This window comes from Hemitrygon akajei, chromosome 4 (genome assembly GCF_048418815.1).
Source record: "Hemitrygon akajei chromosome 4, sHemAka1.3, whole genome shotgun sequence".
Taxonomy (NCBI): domain Eukaryota; kingdom Metazoa; phylum Chordata; class Chondrichthyes; order Myliobatiformes; family Dasyatidae; genus Hemitrygon; species Hemitrygon akajei.
Genome location: NC_133127.1, coordinates 55717478 through 55742071, shown reverse-complemented (window position 1 = coordinate 55742071; position 24594 = coordinate 55717478). Strand labels below are relative to the sequence as shown.

Here is a 24594-nt window from a genome sequence, read left to right as displayed (position 1 = left end):
GAAATCCTGTGACAGCGTTTAATAGCGACAGCCGGTGGGGGGCTCGTGTGCGTCCTTCCCTTGCCTGGGATTGGCGGCCTCACCACGGAAGAACGGCTTTAGCTAAAGGAGAGGCCACAAGTGAACGGACACCCCCAACGAGACTCCGACGGATAGAACTCATAAAGGTTAGAAAACCCGCAGAGTAACTGTTCCCATCCTATCTCTCTCTCTCTCTCTCTCCAACAAAGTGCAACACAGTGACAACCAAAAGATGGCAGCTTGTGGAACTGCAGTGAGGGACTTCCGGTAAGATGGCGATTGTTTAGCTGCTCTGAACTTTTATTCCGTTACTGTCGCTACCTTTGCACTAAATGTCTCCATTTTTTAAACCTTAGTTAGGAATTATTTCGGTATCTCTTACTTGCCTGTGAATATATCTAACTTACAATGTCTAGCAAGAGTTCTAAATCCGGGAGAAAAGAAACTATGACCGCGTCGGACGAGACGCTGGTTGCGCTGGGAAAGCTCCGAGACGAAATCTTAAAGGAATTTAAAACTGCTTTCAAACAGTTAGAAGACAAACTGGATCGGATCAACGATAAAGTTGACAAACATGCTGAACACTTATCTCGCATCGATTCGACTTCTGAAGATTTAGAAAGTTGTGTTCGATACTTGGAGACTCTCTGTTCCAGCTTTGAGGAAAAATCTAATTAACTTCTTTCCAAAATGGTGGATCTCGAAAATCGTAGCAGACGCTGCAACATCAGAATTCTGGGATTACCAGAGGCGACTGAAAAGGGACCAACCGTGAAGTTTTTCGCTGAGTTTCTCTGTGAGTTATTCGGGAAAGATTTGCTTCCGAAGCCGCCCGAGCTCGAATGGGCCCACAGGGTTTACGTTCCCCCCGGAATTCTGGGTTCCCGTCCGCGACCAGTAATCTTGTGTTTCCATCAATACCAGGTAAAACACAGTCTGATTGTGGAGGCACGTTGCAGAGGCTCTTTTTCTTTCCAGGATACAACCATTCGCTTTGTGGAAGATTTTGCACCCCAGACCTTAAAGATGCGCGCTGAGTTTAAAGGCGCAATGAAAGTGCTTTTTGATCGTGGTTTTAAACCTTCCCTTCATAACCCTGCTGATCTACGAATCAAGCTTAATACGGGGGAATTCAAGTGGTTCAAATCAGCAAAGGAAGCTGAAGCGTTTGTGGCAAGTCTTCCAGCTATCCAGTCATCTTCGGAATCTGATCGGACCTCCTAAAATGGTGGATAAGTACTCCTCGTAGTAAAATTACTTTCTCTGGACTCAGAATTCACTTGAATCACTCAGACATTATTCATTGAAACTTTAAGGAACTGCAGTGAACTGTACATTTCCATTGGACAATTCATTATCCCCTAGACAATGATAGAGCTTATTTCTTATTGATTATTATTATACCCGCACCTTTAGATTTAGTATTGACAACGTATATTATCTGTATGTTTGCATTGATATTATTTTTGTGTATCTTTACTAATAAATACTGTTAAAAATAGTACCATCAGACTTCAACGGACCTCTCTATCTTTGCTGGTAAGTGACCCAGTTACAGGGTACGTAACACTAGGAATTTTTGTTGTTGATTCACAGAAAGTATTCTGCTAGGGACTCATTGTGTGCATTCAGTACACATTGTGTGCCAGCAGTATATTAAATAATTCACTGACCACAGTTACCTTAAGAGTGAATCACTTGTGAGCAGCATCTTTTATTTATTTAAAGATACAGTGCAGACAGGCCCTTCTGGCCCAACGAGCCACACCAAGCTACCCACCATTTAACTCTGTGCTAATCGCAGGACAATTTACAATGATCAATTCACCTACTAACCGGTACTACTTTGGAATGTGGGAGGAAACCGGGGCACCCAGAGGAAACCCACACCTGTCATGGGGAGGAGGTACCAATTCCTTACAGACAGTGCAGAACTGAATTCTGAACGCCTGTGCTCTGAGTTGTAGTAGTGATAACACTACAGTGCCCAACTGACTGACCGACTCGTCATCGATAGGTTACTGTGGCTTGGAGCCATGTGTCGCATGGGTGCCAACCAGTTCATTTCGTTGCCTGGGGATGGAAGTCACGGGCATACCCATTCGCATAGAAGACCACCATGTCCCCTAACCTCTGTTTACCTTAATCTATTGTTTACTATTTCTTGCTGCCCAGCTATGGCTGCCGTTGGGAGAGTTCTTTAAGCAGTGACTTGCTTCCCAGACATGATGTGCAATTTGTGAAGTTGTTCATTAAATGCCAGTGTTAACTTTCACATATTTTTGCCCAGTTTCACAAACGTATTGGTACTGCATACAGTACAATTTTTTAACATCAGAAGAGAGTGATGCAGTGTTCTAGATCTAATTGGGGTGTAAGGCAGCACCCTGCAGAAGCAAACGGGAGAGAGGCGAATATCAGAGGATAGGTTTTAATTAGAAATACCTTATGAAGTTAGTTGGTCTCAAATGAAAGTCTTAGAAATTCATGTTCCTTCATGGACAGTGCTTGTTGGATACTAAGGCGAGTAGTGTTTTTTTAGAGACTGTGGATAGGCAAACTACCTTATATCTGCTGTAACACATAGAGTCTGTAGCAACCAGACCTAATCCCTACGCTGTCTGCAAGTATTGCAGCTTGGCAGTGAAATGGTGTACATTAACCCTTAAAATCAAATAATTTAATTCTGGAGTTTGTTAAAAGTATGTAAGTACTTTTACAACAATATTTCAGTTTTGTGCTCTGTACAATTTGTACAGTTGTAACAATTTTGACCTCTGTCAAACAATTAGTGGCAAATTCTGGTTCTAAAATGTACTTTCTCTTTTCAAAAAAACAGATATCAATTCATTTCAAGTCTACATGGCATATAAGGATCTATTCCAACTGACTGACAGTGAGGTAAGATGGTGACTTTTTTCTGCTGGGGTTTTATTTCCTTCAGCATTCCAAAGAGTTTGCAAGTATAGGTTCCACTGGGACTCTGGGGAAAATGAGAAACATTGTGCAGCATTTCATGTGGATCTGAAAACTTTTACTGCATTTATGATTGTGGATAAAACCTCATTGGGAGACCCAAAAGTGCGGTATTTAGTTGCTTGAAATTGGATTAAAGTTATAGGTTGATAGTCTTAAAACTACAGATTGCTCTGCTCATTTTGCTGTTGTTTGCAAATAATTCCAGTAATATCGCTCAGCAGGCACTGTATTTATGTAAGTATGAGGAATACTGCAGATGCTGGAAATTCAAAGCAACAATGCTGGTCAGGCAGCATCTATGGTAGTGGTCACCAACCTTTTTAAGTCCAAGATCCCCTACCTCGGCCTTAGTTCAAGGCAAGATCGACCCCAGAGCAATTAGTTACACGCATGCGCACCAGGGCAGAAAAGACCAGAAGTAAAACCCTGCAACCTGGAAGTAGAAATAATGTATGAACACCAGGGGTACCCACCCTTTTATGCACTGCGGACCGGCCGACGGGGGGTGGGGGGGGGGGGTGGTGTTAAACACGACGGGAATACAGCGATACTTGAAGCAGTTTCCTTATGTCCAGTCCATTCTGCAATTTAGTTTTTCGCGGCTCTCGGCACTTAGCTGCTGTCCAGTGCTGCTCACAAAACTCAACACGTTTGTCATTAAGTGCGGGGCGCTTGGACTCAGGGCACCGAAGCAGTTTTGAGGGCTTCATTGCCTCATTAGACAGCCTCCCGGCCCGAACACTAGCCTCCCTCCCACCCGCCGCCAGACGCCTTGGCCAGGTGCAGTTGGTCGTGGGTCAGGTGAGAGGACAAGCTCAGGGCCAGAGGTCCCCGTATCGGGGCCGCGGTGGTCGCAGTCCGAAGAGAGCGAGCGAGGAGTGCGACAAGGAGCGCCCCCCCCCCCCACTCCCCCATAGGATCTATCAGCCGACAAAAGTTTGTTTCAGTAGATCGCAGCGCTGTGCTACTCTGCTACTTATGAAACCCTGAGCCCATATTTTAGCACCGGGTTCCCCGCGAACATTCAGTGTGCGAAACAGGTTTAGAGGCAGTGCTCCAGGCCAGTAGCGATGGCACTTCTCGCCGGCCACCCGAGGCCAACCAGTGATCCCCATCGTGAGGGTATCACTGTGTTTAGGCGACTGATGACCTCGCATCAGTCAACAGGTTCAAGTTCAACAGTGGGCGTGACAGGGGATGAGGAAAGGTGCAACTGGCTCATATTGTTTTCTCCCGGCTCGGTGGTTGGGGACCACTGAATTACACTGTGTAGTGCGGTGGAGGGCGGGGGGGGGGGAGGGGAGCTACACGCATGCGCACTAGGCAGAAAGAACGGAACTAAAACCCCGCAACCCGGAAACAAACTCTCAACAGTATTTGTGTATTTATTTTTACATTTTTTTCGGGAACTACTGGGATAGTCTCAAAGATCGACTAGTCGATCGCGATTGATAGGTTGGCGACCACTAATCTATGGAATTGAATAAACGGTCGTCATTTCAGACTGAGATTCTTCTGGACTGGAAAGGAAGGGGAAACATGCCAGAATATACATGTCCTAAGAAAAATTTAAAACTACGTCTGCTAAGAGCCATTTTCCCTTGTTACCCTTTAAAGCTTATGCTTAACACTTTATTAGCTTATGACAAATTATAGAATGAAAAAAAGTCTAATATTCTTTCTGTGTCAACATCTTGGAGAGTAGTGATACCCATCCATGTCACTGCTGTAGTTGAAACCATTTTCATTAAATTGTTTTTTTTTAAAATGTTTTCAGCTTTATGAGGCGTTTACTTTCTTGAAGGACCTGGGTGCTGTCATCATGCTCCATGCAGAAAATGGTGAATTGATTGCGGAGGTGAGTGGCTGTTGTTTTGATTCATTTCACTTCAACGTGATGCTGCCCCCGTTTAGTCTTGTTCCCTAGTGGTCATGTGGGGGCAGAGAGAGAAGCACTATAGCTCACAGACGTACCATGTACCAGTCCTGACCCACTGGCTTCATTTGGTTTTTACACTGGAGCATAGGAATGGGTAGGACTTCTTAACCCCTCAGGAAAGATGCCCCTTTTTGTGACATCAGTGTTGATAATGTTCTTTATATCTGCCTTTCCCATTTGGCTATCAATGGACCAGAAGTATCCTGAGCAGGGCACCCCAGTCACACTTCTTAAATGACTTTTATCTTCAAATAAACTGTCCCACCCAATACCCTTAACTCTCCACAGTTAAATGAGACTTTACAATGCTTTCCCCAGTAACAGTATCAAAGGCAGCATAGGGCTTATACCTTACAACCTTTTTGCACTGCTGGTGTGTGAGTGATTTCATTGTCTTTCAGTGCATCAGTGCCATTATTGAACAAATAAGTAAACAATTTTTCTATGTTGGAGAAATTCTTTGAAAGCAGCACTTGGAAACTAGATACATGTTTGAAATTTAAGAAGAATACATTATGCAGTTACAAAGGGGCTGTTAGTACTTCTGAAGGACTTTACTAATTATTTAGATGCTTACCTAACCTACGTGACTCCAACCAATCAGATGAGCATCTCTATCCTCGTGGTTTGAAACTGGTATGTAGAAAGTGCACGTTAAATGTACCTCATCCCCCTCCGTACAGCAGCAGCACACCTTGAACTTGCTACTGAAGAGCAGTGGTTTGCTCCGGCCGCCTTGGTTCACGTAATTTGTGAAACTCAGTTTCACTCTCCAAGCCTTGGTCAGACAGCAGGAGGAAAATTTCTTTGGAGCTGAAGCAATAGCCCTGCTGATGTACATTTTCAAACTGTTAAAGCCATAGCTGTATCTGTGTTTGATGCAGCCAGGCCTATCATTGGAAAAGAAGGTGTGCTGCCCAGTGACAGCAGAGAACCACGGGTACAGAACATTCCTACCTCAGATTTAGTTTGTCAAGAATTACAGGCCCCACTATTATTTTTGTCTTCACTCTGAGGGGTAACTTGGTTTGTTTCATCCACATCTCTACACAGGTAGTGAAGATTATGCCTGAAGGCCTGACACAGAAGACCACTGCGGTAGAGAAAGGTTAAGAGGGAGCAGCAAAGCAAATTATGTCTCCTTTTAGTCTCCAGATGTCCTTTGTTGAAAAGACTTTGGAGGCATCGTAGGTGTCTATGTTGTATTAGTTTCTTCAGCATTCAATAGATAGGATTCAAATACAAGCATCCCAATAGCAATTTATTTTACTTTATTTGGAGGTAAGTGTGGAACAGGCTTTTCTGGCCCAGTGAAACACACCACACAGCAACCCACCTAGTTATCCAGCCTAATCACAGGATAATTTACAATGACCAATTAACCTCCTAACCCGGGTGGAAACCGGTGCACCCGGAGGAAACCCATGCATTCATGGGAGAATATAAAAACTCCTTACAGAAGGTGCCAGAATTGAACTCCGAACTCTGTATCACCCTGAGATGTAATAGTATCGTGCTAACTGCCCGAGACTCGCACCAGCTTTTGTACATTGCTAGATGCACATTTTCAAACTGCTTAAGGAGCAGCAAGTTCCTTCTGACTGAATGTGTTTTATTTAAATCTTTGTCATCAGATTAATGGATTTTTCTAGATTCTTGGTTGAGCCTCACTTAGAAGAACAATACAACTCATGTTCTCTGTAATTTTATTTGTACATGGTTTGTTTGTCAGCCTTTATATATTTTTTTCATAAATTCAATTGAATTTCTTTATTTTCTTGTAAATGGCCGCAGGAACATGGTAGTATATAGTGAGATTTACTTTGACTTGGACTTCCCCAATCGATAAAATGTAGCACCAGGAGATTCAAATAGGCAGCTAAAGCTTCCATTACACTAGTAATGGCACATTTCAATGATGGTAATGTTTTTGGTCATATTGAAAGTCAACTTTTTAAAAACTAAATAATGTAATAAATATTTGTTTTTAGGAGCAAAAGCGAATCCTGGCAATGGGAATTACGGGACCTGAAGGTCATGTTTTAAGCAGGCCAGAAGAGGTAACGTCTTCACTTTCTCTGCTGCCTATATATGCATATAGCCAAAGACACAAGGACAGATTACTTTAATCACCTGATATCAGTAGGGCAGAAAAGATGAGCACTGAACCTAGTTTGCTGAAACTCTGAAGCAGTAGCTCTGCCATCCATTCACCTGAATAGAGCTGACAGTGATTGTTGTGAAACTGCCAACTAACCTCTTGTACTGAATGTAGACCACCATCAATCTGTACAACTCAGTGTACAGCTGGCAAGAGAAAATCTGCAGATGCTGGAAATCCGAGCAACACACACAAAATGCTGGCCAAAACGTCGACTGTATTTTTTTCCATAGATGCTGCCTGGCCTGCTGAGTTCCTCCAGCATTCTGTGTGTGTTGCTCAGTGTACAGCTAGCTCTTCACCAAAATATCGAGTTTTCTTTGTTTGACATAATTATGGCTGTAATAAGACCACAGGACAAAAACTTCAGTCACCTCCATAACTGAAAGACAATATCCTCGACATCCCTTCAGTGAATCAATACCAAGATGTTTCAGATTCCAGTTAGAGAACACACCAATAAATATTAGCGAATATAATCTAAGTTGGAATTTGACACCACATTTCTATGTGCACGATGCTTGTAACCTGATGCTGTGATTAATTTTTAAGTCTGAAGTGGGCAGCTGTCCTGTAACTGGAAACTTCAATGTCTGGGTATCAGGGATGTCCAGTCAAAGTCTTTTACTTATAGAGGTGCCTCCCCTCTTGTTTGATGATCGTATTTCAATTTTAGCTGTTGTACTTTTTAAGATTCTGACTTAGAACCTGTCTCTCAATAAGGACGAGAGAGCTTTAAAAAGAATTCCTTTACAACTTACCAGAGAAGTCATTTCAAGCAGGCTAGGTAGAAAGTATAGATTTAAAATGAGATTAGTTCATCTATTGGATACTGCTTCTTTATGTGAAATATTTGAGCGCTCATAATGCAAATATGCCACTACATAAGGTTTACCCTGGTACATTACACTAATTCGGTGATCTGAGAGCCAAGAGATCCATGCTCGGTTATTCAGTCTGTGCAATTGCTGTCCATACCTGCTGATATTTTGTTGAAATGATGGCATCTGAGTCCTTAACACCTCGAGCAGGTGCTTAGAATATGGGCAGTTGAAGAACTTGTTTGCTGCTAAAAGCTAATTGGAGATTATAAAGTTATTGCAGTACAGAAAGGAGTAGAATATTTGTAAATGTTGTTGTTAGATTGATAAAGTCCTATTTATTCTGTGGATTTGCTTGATAATTGCTGGTGTGGGCTCTCTTTTCATAGCTGGAGGCAGAGGCTGTTTACCGCGCTATCACTATTGCCAATCGGATCAATTGTCCGCTGTACATCACCAAGGTGATGAGTAAGAGTGCGGCGGATGTGATTGCTCAAGCCAGGAAAAAAGGTAAAAAGCACACATCTTCCAAATCCTGCCTTAGGGAATTCAGTTCATCATCCCTGCAATATTTCAGTTTTGGTGTTCTAGTATAAGGTTAAAAACACAAGTCATATATTTTTTTAAAATCACCGTATATCAATCTAACTGCAGCAACTTTCAAAAGCATTGCACCATTTAAAATCCAGCCAGTTATTTTGCTGAGAGCAGGCAAGTTAAAATGGGGGCTACTTTTCCATCAATACAAATGACATTGACTATCTCTCAAATAATAGCCAAACTGATGCAATCCATTCCCGTCACTTAATCTTTGTTCTGGTGTCATTGTGATGAAACTGCACTGCATCCCTTCTGAAATATGCTGCCCTTATGGAAGGTAATCTGGATGGAGACAAGCATATGTCCAGTAGAGATGAAACACAGTCGTTTCCCCTTTGTACTCAGCCCCAAGTGCCAGCATTTGGTTTATCTTTATAATTGCTTATCTACAACAAATGACTTTGTTTACTTGAAATACCAAATCTCTCTCCTGCACTGAAGTTTCTAGCTTCAGTAAGTTTGAAAGATTCCATGGGGCGGCTCTGCAGTGTAGTGGTTAGCACCATTCTTTACGGTACCAGCTGGAAGGTCAGGGTTTGATTACCATCGCTGTCTGTAACGAGTTTGTACATTCTCCCTTTTATCCCATGGATTTCCTCAGGGTGCTCTGGTTTCCCGCCACATTCCAAAAGATGTAGGATTAGGTTAAGTGAGTTGTGGCATGTTCTGTTGATGCTGGGAGCATGGCAATACTTGCAAGCTGGCCAGCACAATACTCGCTGATTTAATTTGATGCAAACAGTGTACTTCACTGACTCCTGTTGAAGGGTTTCGGCCCGAAACGTCGTCACTACCTCCTCCCATAGATGCTGTCTGGCCTGCTGAGTTCGGCCAGCATTTTGTGTTTTTATTTAGCGTATTTCACTGTATGTTTCAATGTATATGTGACAAATATTGCTAATCTCGCAACTACCTTAAATTAGATGGGTTCTATTTTCATTTTAAAATCTTTTTATTAATTATTATTGAAGATTAACAAAAAAAGATACATTAAATCAATATATCATTATGTATAATAAGGAATTAAATTAGCAAATTGATTAATAAAGCTAAGCAATATATCAATAATAATAAGGGAAAATAAAGTGTTAAGAATTTTTTTTTGAAAAGGAAAAAAAAGAACCCCTACTAACTAAAAAAAACCCTACTAACTGGGAAAAAAACCCCCCAAAAAACGCATTGGGAGCACAACTCCGGAGCTATGCATCATACAAGCTTCCATTAAAAAAAACATCAAACCGCCAACTCAAATCCACTTAAAGAAAAAATCGGAAGGAAACCATATCAATTAATTCAAATCAGATGATAGTAGCAGGCGAATGAACCCCACCTTTTCTTAAAATCAAATTGAGGATCAAATGTTCGACTTCTGATTTTCTCCAAGCTGAGACATAACATCACCTGGGAAAACCATTGTATCAAAGTAGGAGCAGAAGCACCTTTCCATTTCAACAAAATAGCCCTTCTGGCCAATAATGTAACAAATGCAATTACACGTTGGTCAGATGGAGAAATACCATGAATATATTGAGGGATTATACCAAATAAAACTTGTCAATTTATTAGTTTGTAAATTAATTTTTAAAACTTTAGAAATTGTAGAAAAAATAGACTTCCAAAAATGTTTCTGTACAGAACATGACCAAAACGCGTGGCAATGTGGCTGTCTTGGTTTTACATCTGTCACACTGACTATCAACATTAGGAAACATTTTAGACAATCTCTCCTTTGTCAAATAGTAACAATGTACAATTTTAAATTGAATTAAAGAGTGATTGGCAGAAATCGTAGAAGAGTTAACCAACTTCAAAATCCGCAACCAATCTTCTGTTATCAGGGTCATGTTAAGCTCTCTCTCCCAATCTTGCTTAATCTTAAGTGAAGGGTAATTATTGCAGTTGTAACAATACATTATAAATTTTCCCAGTAAAAGCCTTTACTAAAGGATTCACTTTTAAAATAATATCTAACAGGTCAGACTCTTGTATATATGGAAAATTACTTAAGTATTTTTGTAAGAAGTGTCTGACCTGAAGATATTGCAGGAAATGTGAATACGAGAGAGAGTGTTTAGTTACTAATTTCTCAAAAGACATCAATCGGCCATCTTGAAACAGATCCGTGAAGGAATAAACTCCTTTATTCCTTCAAAGAAGAAAGGTAGGATCACTTAATGAAGGTTTAAATAAGTAATTTCGATAAATTAAACTAAAAAGTTTAAATGTTTTGAGATGAAAAAAATTATGAAACTGGAACCAAATCATAATGACTGCTTAATCACAGGATATAAATTTAAATTAGTAATTTTGGCCAGTTGTACAGGTAGAGAAGCTCCTAATGATGAGGTTAAGTGAAACTGTTTCACAGCATTCAATTCCAAATCAGCCCAAGGCGGTCGTTCATTTCTATCAGCCCAATATAACCAAAAACACATATAACGTATATTAACAGCCCAATAATACATTCTTAAAATAGGCAAAGCGTGACCTCCATCTTTTAAAAAATTTTTGTAAATGATATTTACCAATTCTTGGTCTTTTATTATTCCAAACAAAAGATGAAATAATAGAGTCAACCTGATCGAAAAACTTATTAGTTAAAAAAATAGGGATATTTTGAAATATATATAAAAAATTTTGGTAAAATCATCATTTTAACTGCATGAATTCAGCTGACTAACGAAAGTGTAAGTGGATTCCATCTACAAAATAATTGCTTCAAAAAACCCACTAAAGGAACCAAACTAGCTTTATAAAGCTCTTTATGATTTTTAGTGATAATAATTCCTAAATATTTAAATGAGTATGTAACTCTAAAAGGAATGTCATCATATATAGAAGCAGAATCATTTAGGGGAAATAATTTACTTTTATAAAGGTTCAGTTTATATCCCAAAAAACTTTCCAAAATCGTTTAGTAGTTTCAATAAACTAGGAATGGATTCTTCAGGATTCGAAATATAAACTAAAAAATCATCAGCATAAAGGGAGATCTTATGAACAGTCCCACTTATGAAAATTCCATGAATATCTTTAGTTTCACGAAGTGCAGTAGCCAAGGGTACCAGCACCAAATTAAATAACAAAGGACTTAACGGACATCCTTGTCTCATACCCCGTGAAAACCGAAAAAACGGAAATCAGCAATTGTTAGTAATAATAGTAGCAATAGGTTTTTTTATATCATTCTGATCCACTTATTAAAATTAATACCAAAGCCAAATTTCTCTAAAACATTAAATAAGTATTTCCATTCAACTGCCTTTTCAGCAAGAGAGACAACATATTGGGGAGTCTTGGAAAAGGATGAATATATAACATTTAACAGTCTCCGAACATTAGAGAAGGAATAATGGCCCTTTACAAAACCTGGTTGGTCTTGAGAGATAATTTCAGCTACAATATTCTCCAGCCGATTAGCCATTATTTTTGAAAGAATTCTAGCATCCACATTTAATAATGAAATAGGTGTATATGAAGCACAGTCAGTAGAGTCCCTATCTTTCTTAAGAATTAAAGAAATAGAAGCTTCATAAAATGTGGGAGGTAACTCTCCTATCAAAAAAGAATCTTTAAGCATCTCCAACATATATGAAGAGAGCAATTTTTCAAAATTTTATAAAATCCTACAGAATAACCATCCAGTCCAGGAGCTTTACCAGATTGCATTGAAAAAATAGCTTTCTGAATTTCGCTTTCAGTAATAGGAGCATCAAGAGTTTGTTCATCTTCAACAGAAATTTGAGGAAAATCGATCTTTTGTAAAAAGGCATTCATTTTAGAAGAATCAACTGGAAACTGAAATTTATAAAGTTCAATATAAAAGTCTTGAAAAATTTTATTAATATCTTCATAATTACATGCTAAACTACCATCTCCCTTACGATTTTTTAAAATTTGTCTTTTAGCTCTAGCTGCTTTTAATTGGGATGCTAAAAGCTTATTGTTTTTATCTCCAAACACATAAAATTCACTTTTCAATTTAAGCTAATTTCTTTCAATAGGATAAGTTAATAATAAATTATATTGTGATTGGAGTTCAACTCTTTACTTAAATGAATTAATGTTAGGAGAGATTGCATAAATATTATCCAAGTCTTTAATTTGTTTGGAAATCTTATCTAACTCTGCTTTTGTCTGTTGCTTAAGCTTAGCGGAATAGGAGATTATATGACCACGCAAATATGCTTTAAATGTTTCCCATAGAATCAATTTTGACACATCTCCCGTATTATTAAAAAGAAAATAATCTTTTATCTGAGTCTCAATAAATTTTACAAAGTCCGTACTTTGTAATAAATTTTCTTGAAAATATCAAGGCAAATTTGCAATAGCGACATAATTCAATTCAAAAGCTATATTTAAAGGCGCATGATCCGAGAGAGCTATAGCATCATTTTCACATTTCTGGACTTTGGACAAAAATCGGGGATCAACTACAAAGTAATCAATTCTCGAATATTTTTTGTGAACGTGTGGGGGAAACAAAAAGAATAATCTCATTAGGATGATAATAATCATTAGGATGCAAATGTCTCCAAACTTCAACCAGGCCAAAATTAATTAAAAATGAGTTAATCAGTGATGCAGAACAACTCGGAAGCCGCTGATTAGTTGAATTCTTGTCAACCAAAGGATTTAAACAACTGTTGTAATCACCACCCATTAACAACATATATTCATTTAAATCTGGAAGTAAAGCAAATACATTTTTAAAAAAAGAAGGATCATCTACATTAGATCCATGTAGGTTAACCAGAACAATTTTTCTATTACAAATTGTTCCTTTAACAATTAAAAGTCTGCCTTTAATATCAGACACAATATCTTCTTGGATAAATAAAATATTAGATTTAATAAAAATAGATACTCCCTTTGTTTTATTTTGACAAGTAGTGTGAAATTGAAGGCACTTCCACATTTAAAAAAAATCTATTTTGATCGCCTGTTTTGATAATGTGTTTCTTGAGCAAAAATTATATTGGGTTGGAATTGATTAATAATTTTAAAAGTCTTCTTTCGCTTAATAGGATTATTCCAACCATGTACCTTCCAACTTATAGCATTTATCTGTTTAATTGCCATAAATTTTTTTATTTTATTTAACACATAAATACACGCATACCAGCGCAGGCTAATCAAAACTGGCGATGATAAGTATAACCATATACAAAATATGGTTATATGGAGCTCCAGAACTCCGTAATGGGGAAAAATACAAAAAAGAAAACTAAAATTAATCTTACAATTAAACCTATAAATCAAAACTAACCCCAATTCTCCCACCACCCCAAAAAGCCCGAAATGCTTCCCCATAGAGTAAAAAAAAAGAGAGACTCCGTAAGCTGCCCATTTTGTAATAGTGGTTTTGAAAAGCTTTCCTTAGTTCCTCCCCCCAGTTACAAAAAAAAACATATGGCCCTAAAATAGAAAAGTCCAAAAGATGCTAAATATAAAAAGCCAAACACTACAAAGCAACACACAATCATATCAAGTTATGTTAACTGGTTCTTCTGCCCACTTACAGGCCTTGCTTCTAACTGATATGCAATTTAAATATCAATTGGCTTTAATGCCTTCCATTACTTTACAGAGCATTATTATGCTGGAACAATGGACACTGGTGAGACTGGGTAATCATTAAAACATGAAACAGATTCCCAGCCAAAATGGTTAATACAAGAGGGCACAATTTTACAGTGATCAGAAGAAAATATAGGGATCTCAGATTTTTTTTTTCCCTAGACCAGTGGGTCCATGGGAAGGTCTGCCATGGGTAGTCATAGAGACAGACACACCAAGGACATTCAAGAATCCTAAATAGGCTCATAGTAAAAGATGAATAGAATTATCTACAAGACAGAAGCATTAGATTAATCATAAAGTAGATTAAAAGGTAAGCAGATCGTCATGGGCCAAAGGGCCAGCTCTGTTCAGTTTTTCTGTACAACATCTAGTTTCCCATATTCAGCATGAAAGTTCAGAGAAAGGAATGTTTATACTTAATCCTTAAAAACATGGTGGGGGAATGCATAAACAATCTCCAAGGACGCCAAAACAATAAAATTAAACAAAGAGAAAAGTACCTATGTAATCTCTAGTGAAGAAAAATCAGCACCATTTTCCATTTAACTGACACGCCCAATGAAAAACTGCTTTTTTACAAAAAAGCTTATTATCTATCAACTAAGCACTCCCAACTATATATATATATATAAAAGACCTTATGAACTATGAAAACTATCACTTAATTAATGAAAAAAAGGAGAATAAAAACAAATAATCAAACAATCTATCCGTTGTCTTAATTTGCTCAGTAGACCAAACAGATTTCGGAAAAGTCATTCATCATTCACAAAGTTCACATCTTCTTTAAATGGTCGATCGATCAAAAGACGTCTTAAGCAAATCAGAATTATTCAAAGCTTATCTTCTTTCCAAAAGAATGATTATTCAGCAGGTCTAAAACCATTCAAACCTCGGCTACAACCGGAATAGAGTTAACATAGACCAGTGCCTCTTTGGGGTTCAGAAAAACATGTGGAGTGGAATCTTTGGAAAATAATTTTAATTGGGCTGGATATTGAAGTGATGGGAATAATCCCTTATCATAGGCTATCTTCATGGTTGGAACAAATTTAGACCGCAGGTCCATGACTTCCGGTGGATAATCATCATAAAAACGAATCTCAGAATCTTTATATTTAAAAATTCTTAGTTTCCTTGCATATTTTATGATTTGGTCTTTAACTTTGAAACTAAGGAAAGAGACCAAGACTGACCTCGGTTTGTCTCGGCGAGATGTCGCGATGAAAATTCTATGTGCTGTTTCGATGTCAGGAAGTTGAGATAAAATATCCAGAAACAGATATTGAAACAAGTTAGCAAAATAGTCTAATAAATCTCCAGTCGCAGATCCTTCCTTCAATCCAACAATTCGAATATTATTCGAGTGAGATCTTGCTTCCAAATCAATAATCTTATGTTGAGACTTCTCCAAGTGAGCTGAAATCTCCATGATTTGCTGCTTCACCTCTTTAAGTTCAGAATTCAGGGAAATAATGTTTTCCTGCACAAACTGAAAACTCTCTCATAACGACTTCATCTCAGAAGAGGTAGCATCAAGTTTTACCGTGTTGTTGTCTATCTTCTTATCCAGATCGATAAGTGAATTTTCCAGACGCTCTGCCCAAGCTGGTGTTTCCTCTGACTTTTTCCCCTCTCCATTACTGGATTCAGGAAGCTGCTTTCCACTTCTTAAAGATTGTGACATAGGAATAACTACTCCCCTCTAAGATCCAACAAATAAAAATTAAAAATTCAAAGTTTACTTCCCGCCAAAACTTTTCAATTTTAGGGCAAAACCAACACATATGAATTAAAGAGGCATCAGCAGAGTTGCATTTATTACAAAGTGGAGAAACATTCGGATAAAAACTGGACAGCTTCTGTTTAGAAATGTAAGCTCTATGAGCCACTTTAAATTGTAGAAGAGAATGACGAGCACAGAAAGATGATTTATTAACCCGTTTAAGAATTTTATTCCATCTATCATCAGAAATCTGACAATTTAGGTCATCCTCCCAAGCTTTTTTATTTTATCTAAGAAGTCTTGTCTAGAATTAATCAACAAGTTATAGATACCGGTTTTAAATTTAAAAGATCGTCCAGTAAATTTTTATCAGGACCTATAGGAAAAGTACTTAATTGAAAACGTAAGAAATCTCTAATTTGAAGGTATCTATAAAAATGTGTTTTTGGGAGTGCAAATTTAGTTGACAATTGGTCAAATGAAGCAAGAAATCCTGAGATAAACAGGTCCCAAAAACATTTAATACCTAATTCATCCCAATTCAAAGTTTAAACTGGGGAAAAGGAAGAGTTAATTGCAGCCACACAGATCTGTGTGTCACTCCATTAGATAGCAGGTGGAGTCTCCAAATGAAATGGGTTCCAGGTTAGAATAAATGACTTATATTCTTACAATACGTTTCAAGTTTGTCTCAGAACATCCATTGAATTATTACAGTAACTGTGGCACTTCTGAACTGGCGTCAGTGTTATAATGTAGAAAAGGTCAATGTGTTTCCAATAAGCTTCCACAAGCAGCATATCAATCTGTCCTAGAAATGTTGGATTAGCGGGACAGCATTGAAACTTCTTTCACAGTTGTGTCATATGAACTTTTACAACTACCTGGGAAGGGAGACAGAAGCCCAACAGGTGCAGCACTTCTTCGGTATGGTACTGAGGAGAGCCAGGCTATGTTTTGTGTTGAAGTATCAAAAGTATGATGAACGTCTCATAAGCTGCTACAGAAACAATTGAACTAGAGCTGAACCATCAGCTGTAGAGGAGACTAGAAGCTGAATGGCCATTTCTGGTGTTTTTCTCCCCCCAAGATTCTCTTTATGGCTAGATCATGAGGTCATTGAAAACTAATTGCCTGGGAAAAAATTGCTTTCTGTATAAATGTAACCAATATTGCTATGTATTGGCTCGATGGGCTGAATGGCCAAATTCTGCTCCTATGTCTTATTATGGTCTTAGTGCATTCAAACAACTATTAATTGCTCTTTTTAATTATTTTGAGGTTTTACTTTTTGAAGAATAAAACCATTGAGTGGTATTTAATAGGAGGACTCCAGTGCCAGATTCTGTATGTTCCTTTATTAACAGGAGCTGTAGTTTTTGGAGAGCCAATCACTGCAAGCCTTGGGACAGATGGAACACATTATTGGAGCAGAAATTGGGCCAAGGCTGCGGCCTTTGTGGCATCACCACCACTGAGTCCTGATCCCACAACACCTGACCACCTGAATTCACTGTTAGCCTGGTAGGAGAGTTATATCATTTTGACATGTGTGCTTGGCAAACCCAAGGCACTGAGTGATAGAGACCAATTTCTTTTTCTTTATTATTTCAAATGATTAATGTATGCAATGAGAACATTGAATTTTAATGTATTTCTTATAGTTAGGTAATTTATCCTGCAAGTGCTGTTTTAAACCATAATATATAATCCAAGAATACACCATGTACTTAGCAGGGATGATTGCAACAATATTCTGCCTGGGTTCATCCTTGTATTAATTTGAAGTGGCCTCAATGGATCTAAAACCCTTTGTTAATTATTTGTACTGCTCTTCATGTACTATCCGTGCAGTTACACTAGCAATTTGACCCTTGTGTTGCTCAGTGACATCACACTGGCTGGTGTGTAGTTGGCTGTCTAAACCAGGACCCCTTGCTCAGACTTCCCCCATCCACCTCTCTTATATGCTCAGGCTAGGGCCGAGTACATTCACTCTCACCAGACTGACATCAGCTGTCTTAGTACTGGGCCCTTCCTGATTATATGTGGTTTTGTACCACTGCCCACAAAATCATTTATTTGTATTGATTGTGAAATCACTTAGAGAATCTGTAGAGAAGGTTCTGTTATAGACTTAGGAAAAACTAGATTTATGCCATTGTAAAATTAGATATTCTTGGGTGATAGGTAAAAAAAAAGATAGTGGCAATTAAACCCATTTAGGTGTTTTTATATGTTTTACAAATACAGTTAAAATGTAATTTTGAGTTCTGTTATTAAAACCAACTCCCTCTATAATTATAGAGGTTTTCTAATGTGAATAAAAAGCACATTGACAACTGTCCTGATTTACTTTCGGACTGTGTCACCTTCAAGAGTGATCAAGAGTGGCAGAAAAGACCATCATGTCACATCGGGAATAGGGATAGGAATTACAATGGTTGGCCACCGGTGAATTCTGCTTTTGGTGGATGGAGCAAAGGTGCCCGACAAAGCTTTCCCAGAGTTTACGTTAGGTCTCACCAGCGTAGAGGAGGCCATATCAGGAGGACCGGATACGATCAGTGAACTCAAAAGATTCACAGGTGAATATTGCCTCACCTGGAAGGACCGTTTGGTGCCCTAAATGGAGGTAAGGGAGGAGGTGAATGGTCAGGTGTAGCATTTCTGTCACTTGCAGGGATGTGTGCCAAGAGGGAGATTAGTGGGGAGGGTGAATAGACAAGGGAATGATGGAGGTAGTGATCGGTGCCAGAAGCAGAGAATGGGGAAAGGTAAACATTGTTTGGGTAGTAGGATCCCGTTGAAGATGGTGGACATGGTGGAAAACAATGTGATGCATGCAGAAGTTCATGGGATGGTAGGTGAGGACAAGAGGAACTCTATCCCTGTTAAGAAATTGGGAAGATAGGGTAAGTGCTGATGTTTGGGAGGTGCTGGAAGAGTTGGGGAGCATTACCAGGGAAGGCTTAAAACATGGACTGTTTTATGTCACCAACGAAAAGGCAGACCTAGTGGGGGGCCATGCTGCTGCTCAGGGCTACCCATTGAGTTTGAAGAAATTGGGAGGAGCCGAAGCAGAGATTATTGAGGCGAGGACCAGTCCTGTAGACAGAGGAGGATGGTGGTGCAGGGGAACTGGTTGGATCTGTTGCTGAGACCCAATCCCAGTGTTTCTGCTAGGGATTAAATACTCCCACAGGCTGCTTTTCACGGTTGTCTCCAATGAAATCAAATGAAATTACTTTAGCTGATGAGAATAAAAGCTTGTTTTGAACTAGACCTGTTGAAAATACTGTGGAAACCCTGCTATTTTCTCCATAAGATCTAAGGGACTTTTAAATAATGTGGTAGTATTTTACCACTGCTTTGCAAACTGTCTTGTCCCAAACACTAATTGATGCATAACTACAAGAGACTGCAGGTGCTGGAATCTGGAGCAAACACACAAATTGCCAGAGGAGCTCCACTGGTCAGGCAGCATCTGTGGAGGCAGAGAGATAGTTGACTGAGTGTTGCAGGGTCTTGGCCCATAATATCAACCATCCTCCTGTCCCTACAGATGCTGCCTAGCCAACTGAGTTGCTCTAGCAGTTTTTTTTCCTACTAATTGATGTGTATTGTATTTCCTTCAGATTGATATTCAAAGTTCAGTTTTATTTTAACCCTTTAAAGGTTATCTGTGTGTGCCTATTTCAATCTCTAATTAGAACATTGAATAGTATTTTAAAAAAACTATTTAAAAACAGAAGTTTGCTTGCTTCCTGGAATACAGTCTGTGACTGGTTACCAAGCTGCTTTGATGACATCACTTCTGGAAATTAGGATTCCTTTTGAGCTGACAAGAATAGGCAAAGGGCAAGTTCTTCACATCTTGGGGAATAGTTTCTTTGAGGACTGTGCCGTGCTCTTCTGTTGCTGCAAACCATAAATTTAAAAAAAGTTGATCTCTTTGCTACTGTACAATTACATGACGATGAATTTTTTTTGCCCCTAGTGGAGACCTGCAGGTTACGGGAAGTGGCCATAGTACCTTTACCACTGCTCAGAAAGCCATTGGAAAAGATAACTTCTGCTTAATTCCCGAAGGCACCAATGGCATTGAAGAAAGAATGAGCATTATTTGGGAGAAAGCTGTGGTAAGTTATTTTAGTGCAAAATTTGGATGATGAGAAGGAATACATAGGGATTTTTTTAAACCTCGCTGTCAGAGCAGTAAAATTAAACTGATGGATTCTAAAACAGTATACTGTTGAAGCAGTAAGAGTAGGATATTTAAGTAGAAAGAAAGAGGATAGGGACGTAATGCTGACAGGTTTAATGTATTTTTGTTAACACACTACTGTTCATGTGAATGCAATTGGCAATCCTTAATTCTTTTTGAGACTCTTTAGTGCAATCAATGAGGAACAGAAAAGCCTCATACAAGTTGTAATCTGTTAGAGTTTTGACTATTGCCTGACCTTTCACAAATATGACATCTGCTACGGTTTAGAAACTGACAAGGTGATGTGTCCATTTATAATTTAGTGGCTGCTAGATCTTCCTGTGTCCAAGTATATAGTTGTTAGATATATGCATCAGAAAATTAGTGAAGAGTAGACTTCACCAATTCTTGCACCTACATCAGCTTTCGGATGATCATAATGCAGCCAAATTATCTGCACAGAGCCCAAGCCATACAAAATATGATTTTTGAGAACAAATCCCATTGAGTTGAAGACCATCATAACAAGCACACAGTTTCTGCTTCTGCAGATTGGATTCTGCAATATCAATGGAATCAAGCCTCAGATATAACTCCTTATATCTAAAAGGTATGGTACTAGGTGAATTGTTCCCCTTTTGTGACCTGGATAGGAGACTGGGTAAATAATGGATTAATTTAATATATATTGGCTTATTACCTGTAGAAAAATAGAAAGAGAAGCAATCAAAGAGATTGTGATGGGCGCTTGAGAAGGAATTCCTTGCACTGCCCAGCAAAGAGCAAGGAATTGGACTAGGATTGTTCTGTTTGACAAAATCAGTTTGAATCTGGGCTGATAGTCCACATTCAGTGTTACTCTAGACTGAAATTCTTCTTTTTGTTGAAAGGCCACAGGTAAAATGGATGAGAATCAATTTGTCGCTGTCACCAGCACCAATGCTGCCAAAATCTTTAACTTGTATCCAAGAAAGGGCAGGATAGCTGTGGGATCTGATGCTGACATCGTCATTTGGGACCCAGACACTGTTAAAACAATCTCTGCCAAGACACACCGCTCGGTAAGGAATTTCACTACTTGAGATGGAGCAGGAGTCACTTCATTGAAAACACATATTATCTAGAAGTTGTCCAGAGCAATTGTTGTTTTGGAGAAAGTTGGTTTCCAGAACTTGGGAATATTTATTTGAAGTATTGGATGGAAATTTTAGCTCATGATCTTTAAGGTAGTGTGCCTTGATCAGCTGAATTTGGATAAGTACATCAGTAAAATGTGTTATACTTAAAAATTAAGGTTCTTTTAAAAAATAAGTGATATTTGATCATCAGCTGACTCTTTTCAAAAATGTATTTCTGTACCAGGCTGTGGAATACAATATTTTTGAGGGTATAGAATGCCGTGGTGCTCCGTTGGTGGTCATTAGTCAAGGGAATATAGTCCTGGAAGATGGGAACCTGTACGTAAACCAGGGAACAGGACGCTTCATCCCCCGCAAACCATTCCCCGAATATATTTACCAACGTATTAAGATCCGCAACAAGGTGAGGAATTGTAAAGGTACATGCAATTGTATGTCTTTAATATTAATAGATGCAGGCAAATGAAGTTACGGAACAGTCATTAAATAACTGAATGCGAGACAACTGAAGAATTTGTTGCCTAATAGTTTTCAGTGCTGGAGTTTTTGGACCGAAAGAGGTTTTGCAGATGGGTGGTTGGGTACTGTTTGGGGTCATGGTAAGTCATCGATAGTCTGGACAAGTAAGTAAATAAACACCTAATTCCTATGCAATGCCACTTTCCTGTAGAAACCCCATATCCATTTATTTCCTTAAACCCCAAAACAAACTATTTTTATTTTGAATATAGTTAGCAACTGTGCCAACATGGCTCTTTTCGGTATAGAATGAAGAAGATTCACTACCCTGTGGGTGAAGAATTTTCTTCTAATCTCACAAGTAATTGGCTGTTTCCTTACTTAGAATCCGTGATCTCTGGACAAGTTTACCCAGCCAGGAGTAATGCCATCCCTGTCCTTGCTGATAACACATCAAGCCCTCTGAGACTCTTGTAATCAGATCATAAAAGCTACATGAAGTAGGCCCATTCTGCTTAACTCTTCTCATCCATATGATGTAATCACCTATGGCCAGCGTAGTTCGACCACATAAGATATAATGAGTGCTGTACTCTACAAGTAAAAATGATTAATTTCCACCAGAGATGTTCAGAATTGCAATCCTCAAAGAAGAGTGCAGGTGAGAGTTATACCATGGTGTGAGAAAGGGGTATGTTTGTAATGGGCACAAGGGCATCATGGCATAGAAAAGAGTTTGGCTTAGTAGATAATTGCTGCAGAAAGGTTACGATGAAGTGACTTAAAGGCTACATGGTTAGAAATGTGAAACTGCAGGGATTTGGAGAAAGCTTCTCCAAGAGTGCTCATTGAAAGTGGTGATTAGAGGAGAAAGGAGAGTGCGAGTAGACAGCCAAGTGCAAAAGGGATCCGTTTTTCTGAACTGTGGTGATAACGTTCATAGTAGCAAGTCCTTTTGGAATTGCAAGTTCTGAAAGTATTCATAAGTATGAGTGAGAGTTTATGCATTTTAAGTGATTTAGGGAGGAAAAATGTTATTTTAGTGTGATTCATCTGTAGATTTTACCCATGCCTTCATAAGTATCGTGTGTTATGTGTACTACTATGCTTTACACCCTGGGTCAGAGAAACATCTCGTTTCTATGTACAGTATATGCTTATACATGTTATATATTTGTATATAGTTAAAATATAATAAAATTGATGACTTGATTGCATTTGAAATCAATGAGGATAAAGAATCTCCCAGAATGGATTATCATGAAGAAAAGAGAAACAACATAGATACAAGAATAGGCAGTAATGTTAAATGAGAAGCATGAGGGTGGAACAAGGTTGTGGAAAAAGTGCCAGGAGTAGAAAGGTGAAGGTGATGGTCTGATGAATGTAAAGGGTAGTCATGTGGGAGAGGCTCATTGAGGAAAAAGCTATCTCCTTCAGCCATGTATTCAAGTGTTTTATTTACAAGTGGATGAACGTTCTGAGGCAAATGCAAAAAGGGTCAATGGCAGCCATTTTAGTTACAGAATCCAAAAGGGCTGCAAGAATGAAGGTGTTTGGCAATGTTAATCTGTGCAGGACAGGACCTGTAGGGAGAAAAAGGGAGTGCTGCATTTGGGGTTGCCCCTTGTGATGAGGCAGTAATGAATGTTCCAAGGGAGAGCTGGTGCTGGGATGGCAGCAGGAAAATGGGAAGGTTGATTTGCTGAAGTCTTCAGGTTTGAAATATCTAAGGACAGAGTAAAGAAGCTTAATGGCAAAGGGAAAAGGAAAACTGGAGAAAGCAAGGTGGAAGCAAGAACTTGTGGTCCAGCAGAAGACAATGCACATTAATGGATACAAGGAAAGGTTAATTATAGAGACACAGCCATGTGTTAAATATTTTTCAGAATATGTGAAAATTGTTAAGTTTAAAGTCAAACATCTATGATGTTGTGTATCCCCAGTGGATTGAGGTTGAGAGATGAACAAATCCCAGGTATCTCTGCTGATGAATCTAAAATTCAATAATAAATCAGTTTTATCCCAGCCATCTGAGAGCAAGTTCAATCATTTAAGAAGAACAATAGCTTCTTATTGTAAGTTCAATTAGTAATGACTACTTTCTTAGGAGATGAGCATTTGTTCTCAATGATTAACGGTGCATAAAAATTGCAAGATGAGTTCCTGAATTTTGTTTCTTCTCATTCCACCTCCCATAATACATATTTTTATTTTCATAGGTAATAATTTCTTGACGCAAAGTTTGAAGCATGTATTGCTCTGATTGAGATGTATGTATTAATAATGAGAAACAGTATGTAAATATCTTTCAGGGAAGTGTGAGAGTTGTAAGTGAAGTTGTTAATCTCTCTCTGATCTTTCCTTGGTCTTGTCATTGATATCTACTCATCAATGAACTCCACTAAGTCAACGGAATTGCATCCAGTATCTCGAGGGATGTATGATGGTCCTGTGTATGAACTTCCAGTTACACCCAAGTATGCCACCCCAGCTCCCTCAACCAAGACATCCCCGACGAAGACACATCCCCCACCAGTGCGGAACCTGCATCAGTCTGGGTTTAGTCTTTCAGGTGAGATGTATTAATGTGAGCAAAGAAGAGAAGCTCATCTGTGTGTGTGCTTAAGGAAGTAATTATCTCAAGCTCTAGGGAGGAGACAAATATCAGTGGATAATTATGCATTTAGTATATATTTTTAGAGCATGTTGTTTCCTTGCCCTTTCAGCTGGTTAGGGAAAACAGAATAAAACAGATAAAAATTCCCCTGCTGATGTAGATCAGGAGTGACTTCTTAATCATGCAGATCCTGCCTAAGTAGTTCAAACCAATTTTTTTAGGTCACCTTATTTGCATTGTTTGTGAATCTTAATTTAGCAGTGAGTTGAGAAGTTTCTTCATGCAGAGTGTGGTGAATCATAGAAAACATATATATGTGTATATATAATTTCT

At 38.6% G+C, this 24594-nt stretch overlaps 1 protein-coding gene across 2 annotated transcripts in view; it reads left to right on the top strand.

Moving 5' to 3' along the window:
• The window catches only part of LOC140726367 (dihydropyrimidinase-related protein 1-like), a 64149-nt gene that overhangs the window by 34519 nt on the left and 5036 nt on the right, over positions 1-24594 (top strand). For both annotated transcript variants that reach the window (XM_073042653.1, XM_073042654.1), the window contains exons 5-13: positions 2861-2922; positions 4778-4858; positions 6931-6999; positions 8311-8431; positions 17201-17357; positions 19834-19975; positions 20934-21104; positions 21406-21585; positions 24051-24216. In XM_073042653.1, coding sequence (XP_072898754.1) covers positions 2861-2922; positions 4778-4858; positions 6931-6999; positions 8311-8431; positions 17201-17357; positions 19834-19975; positions 20934-21104; positions 21406-21585; positions 24051-24216 — 1149 coding nt within the window. The remainder of the gene's footprint in view (positions 1-2860; positions 2923-4777; positions 4859-6930; positions 7000-8310; positions 8432-17200; positions 17358-19833; positions 19976-20933; positions 21105-21405; positions 21586-24050; positions 24217-24594) is intronic.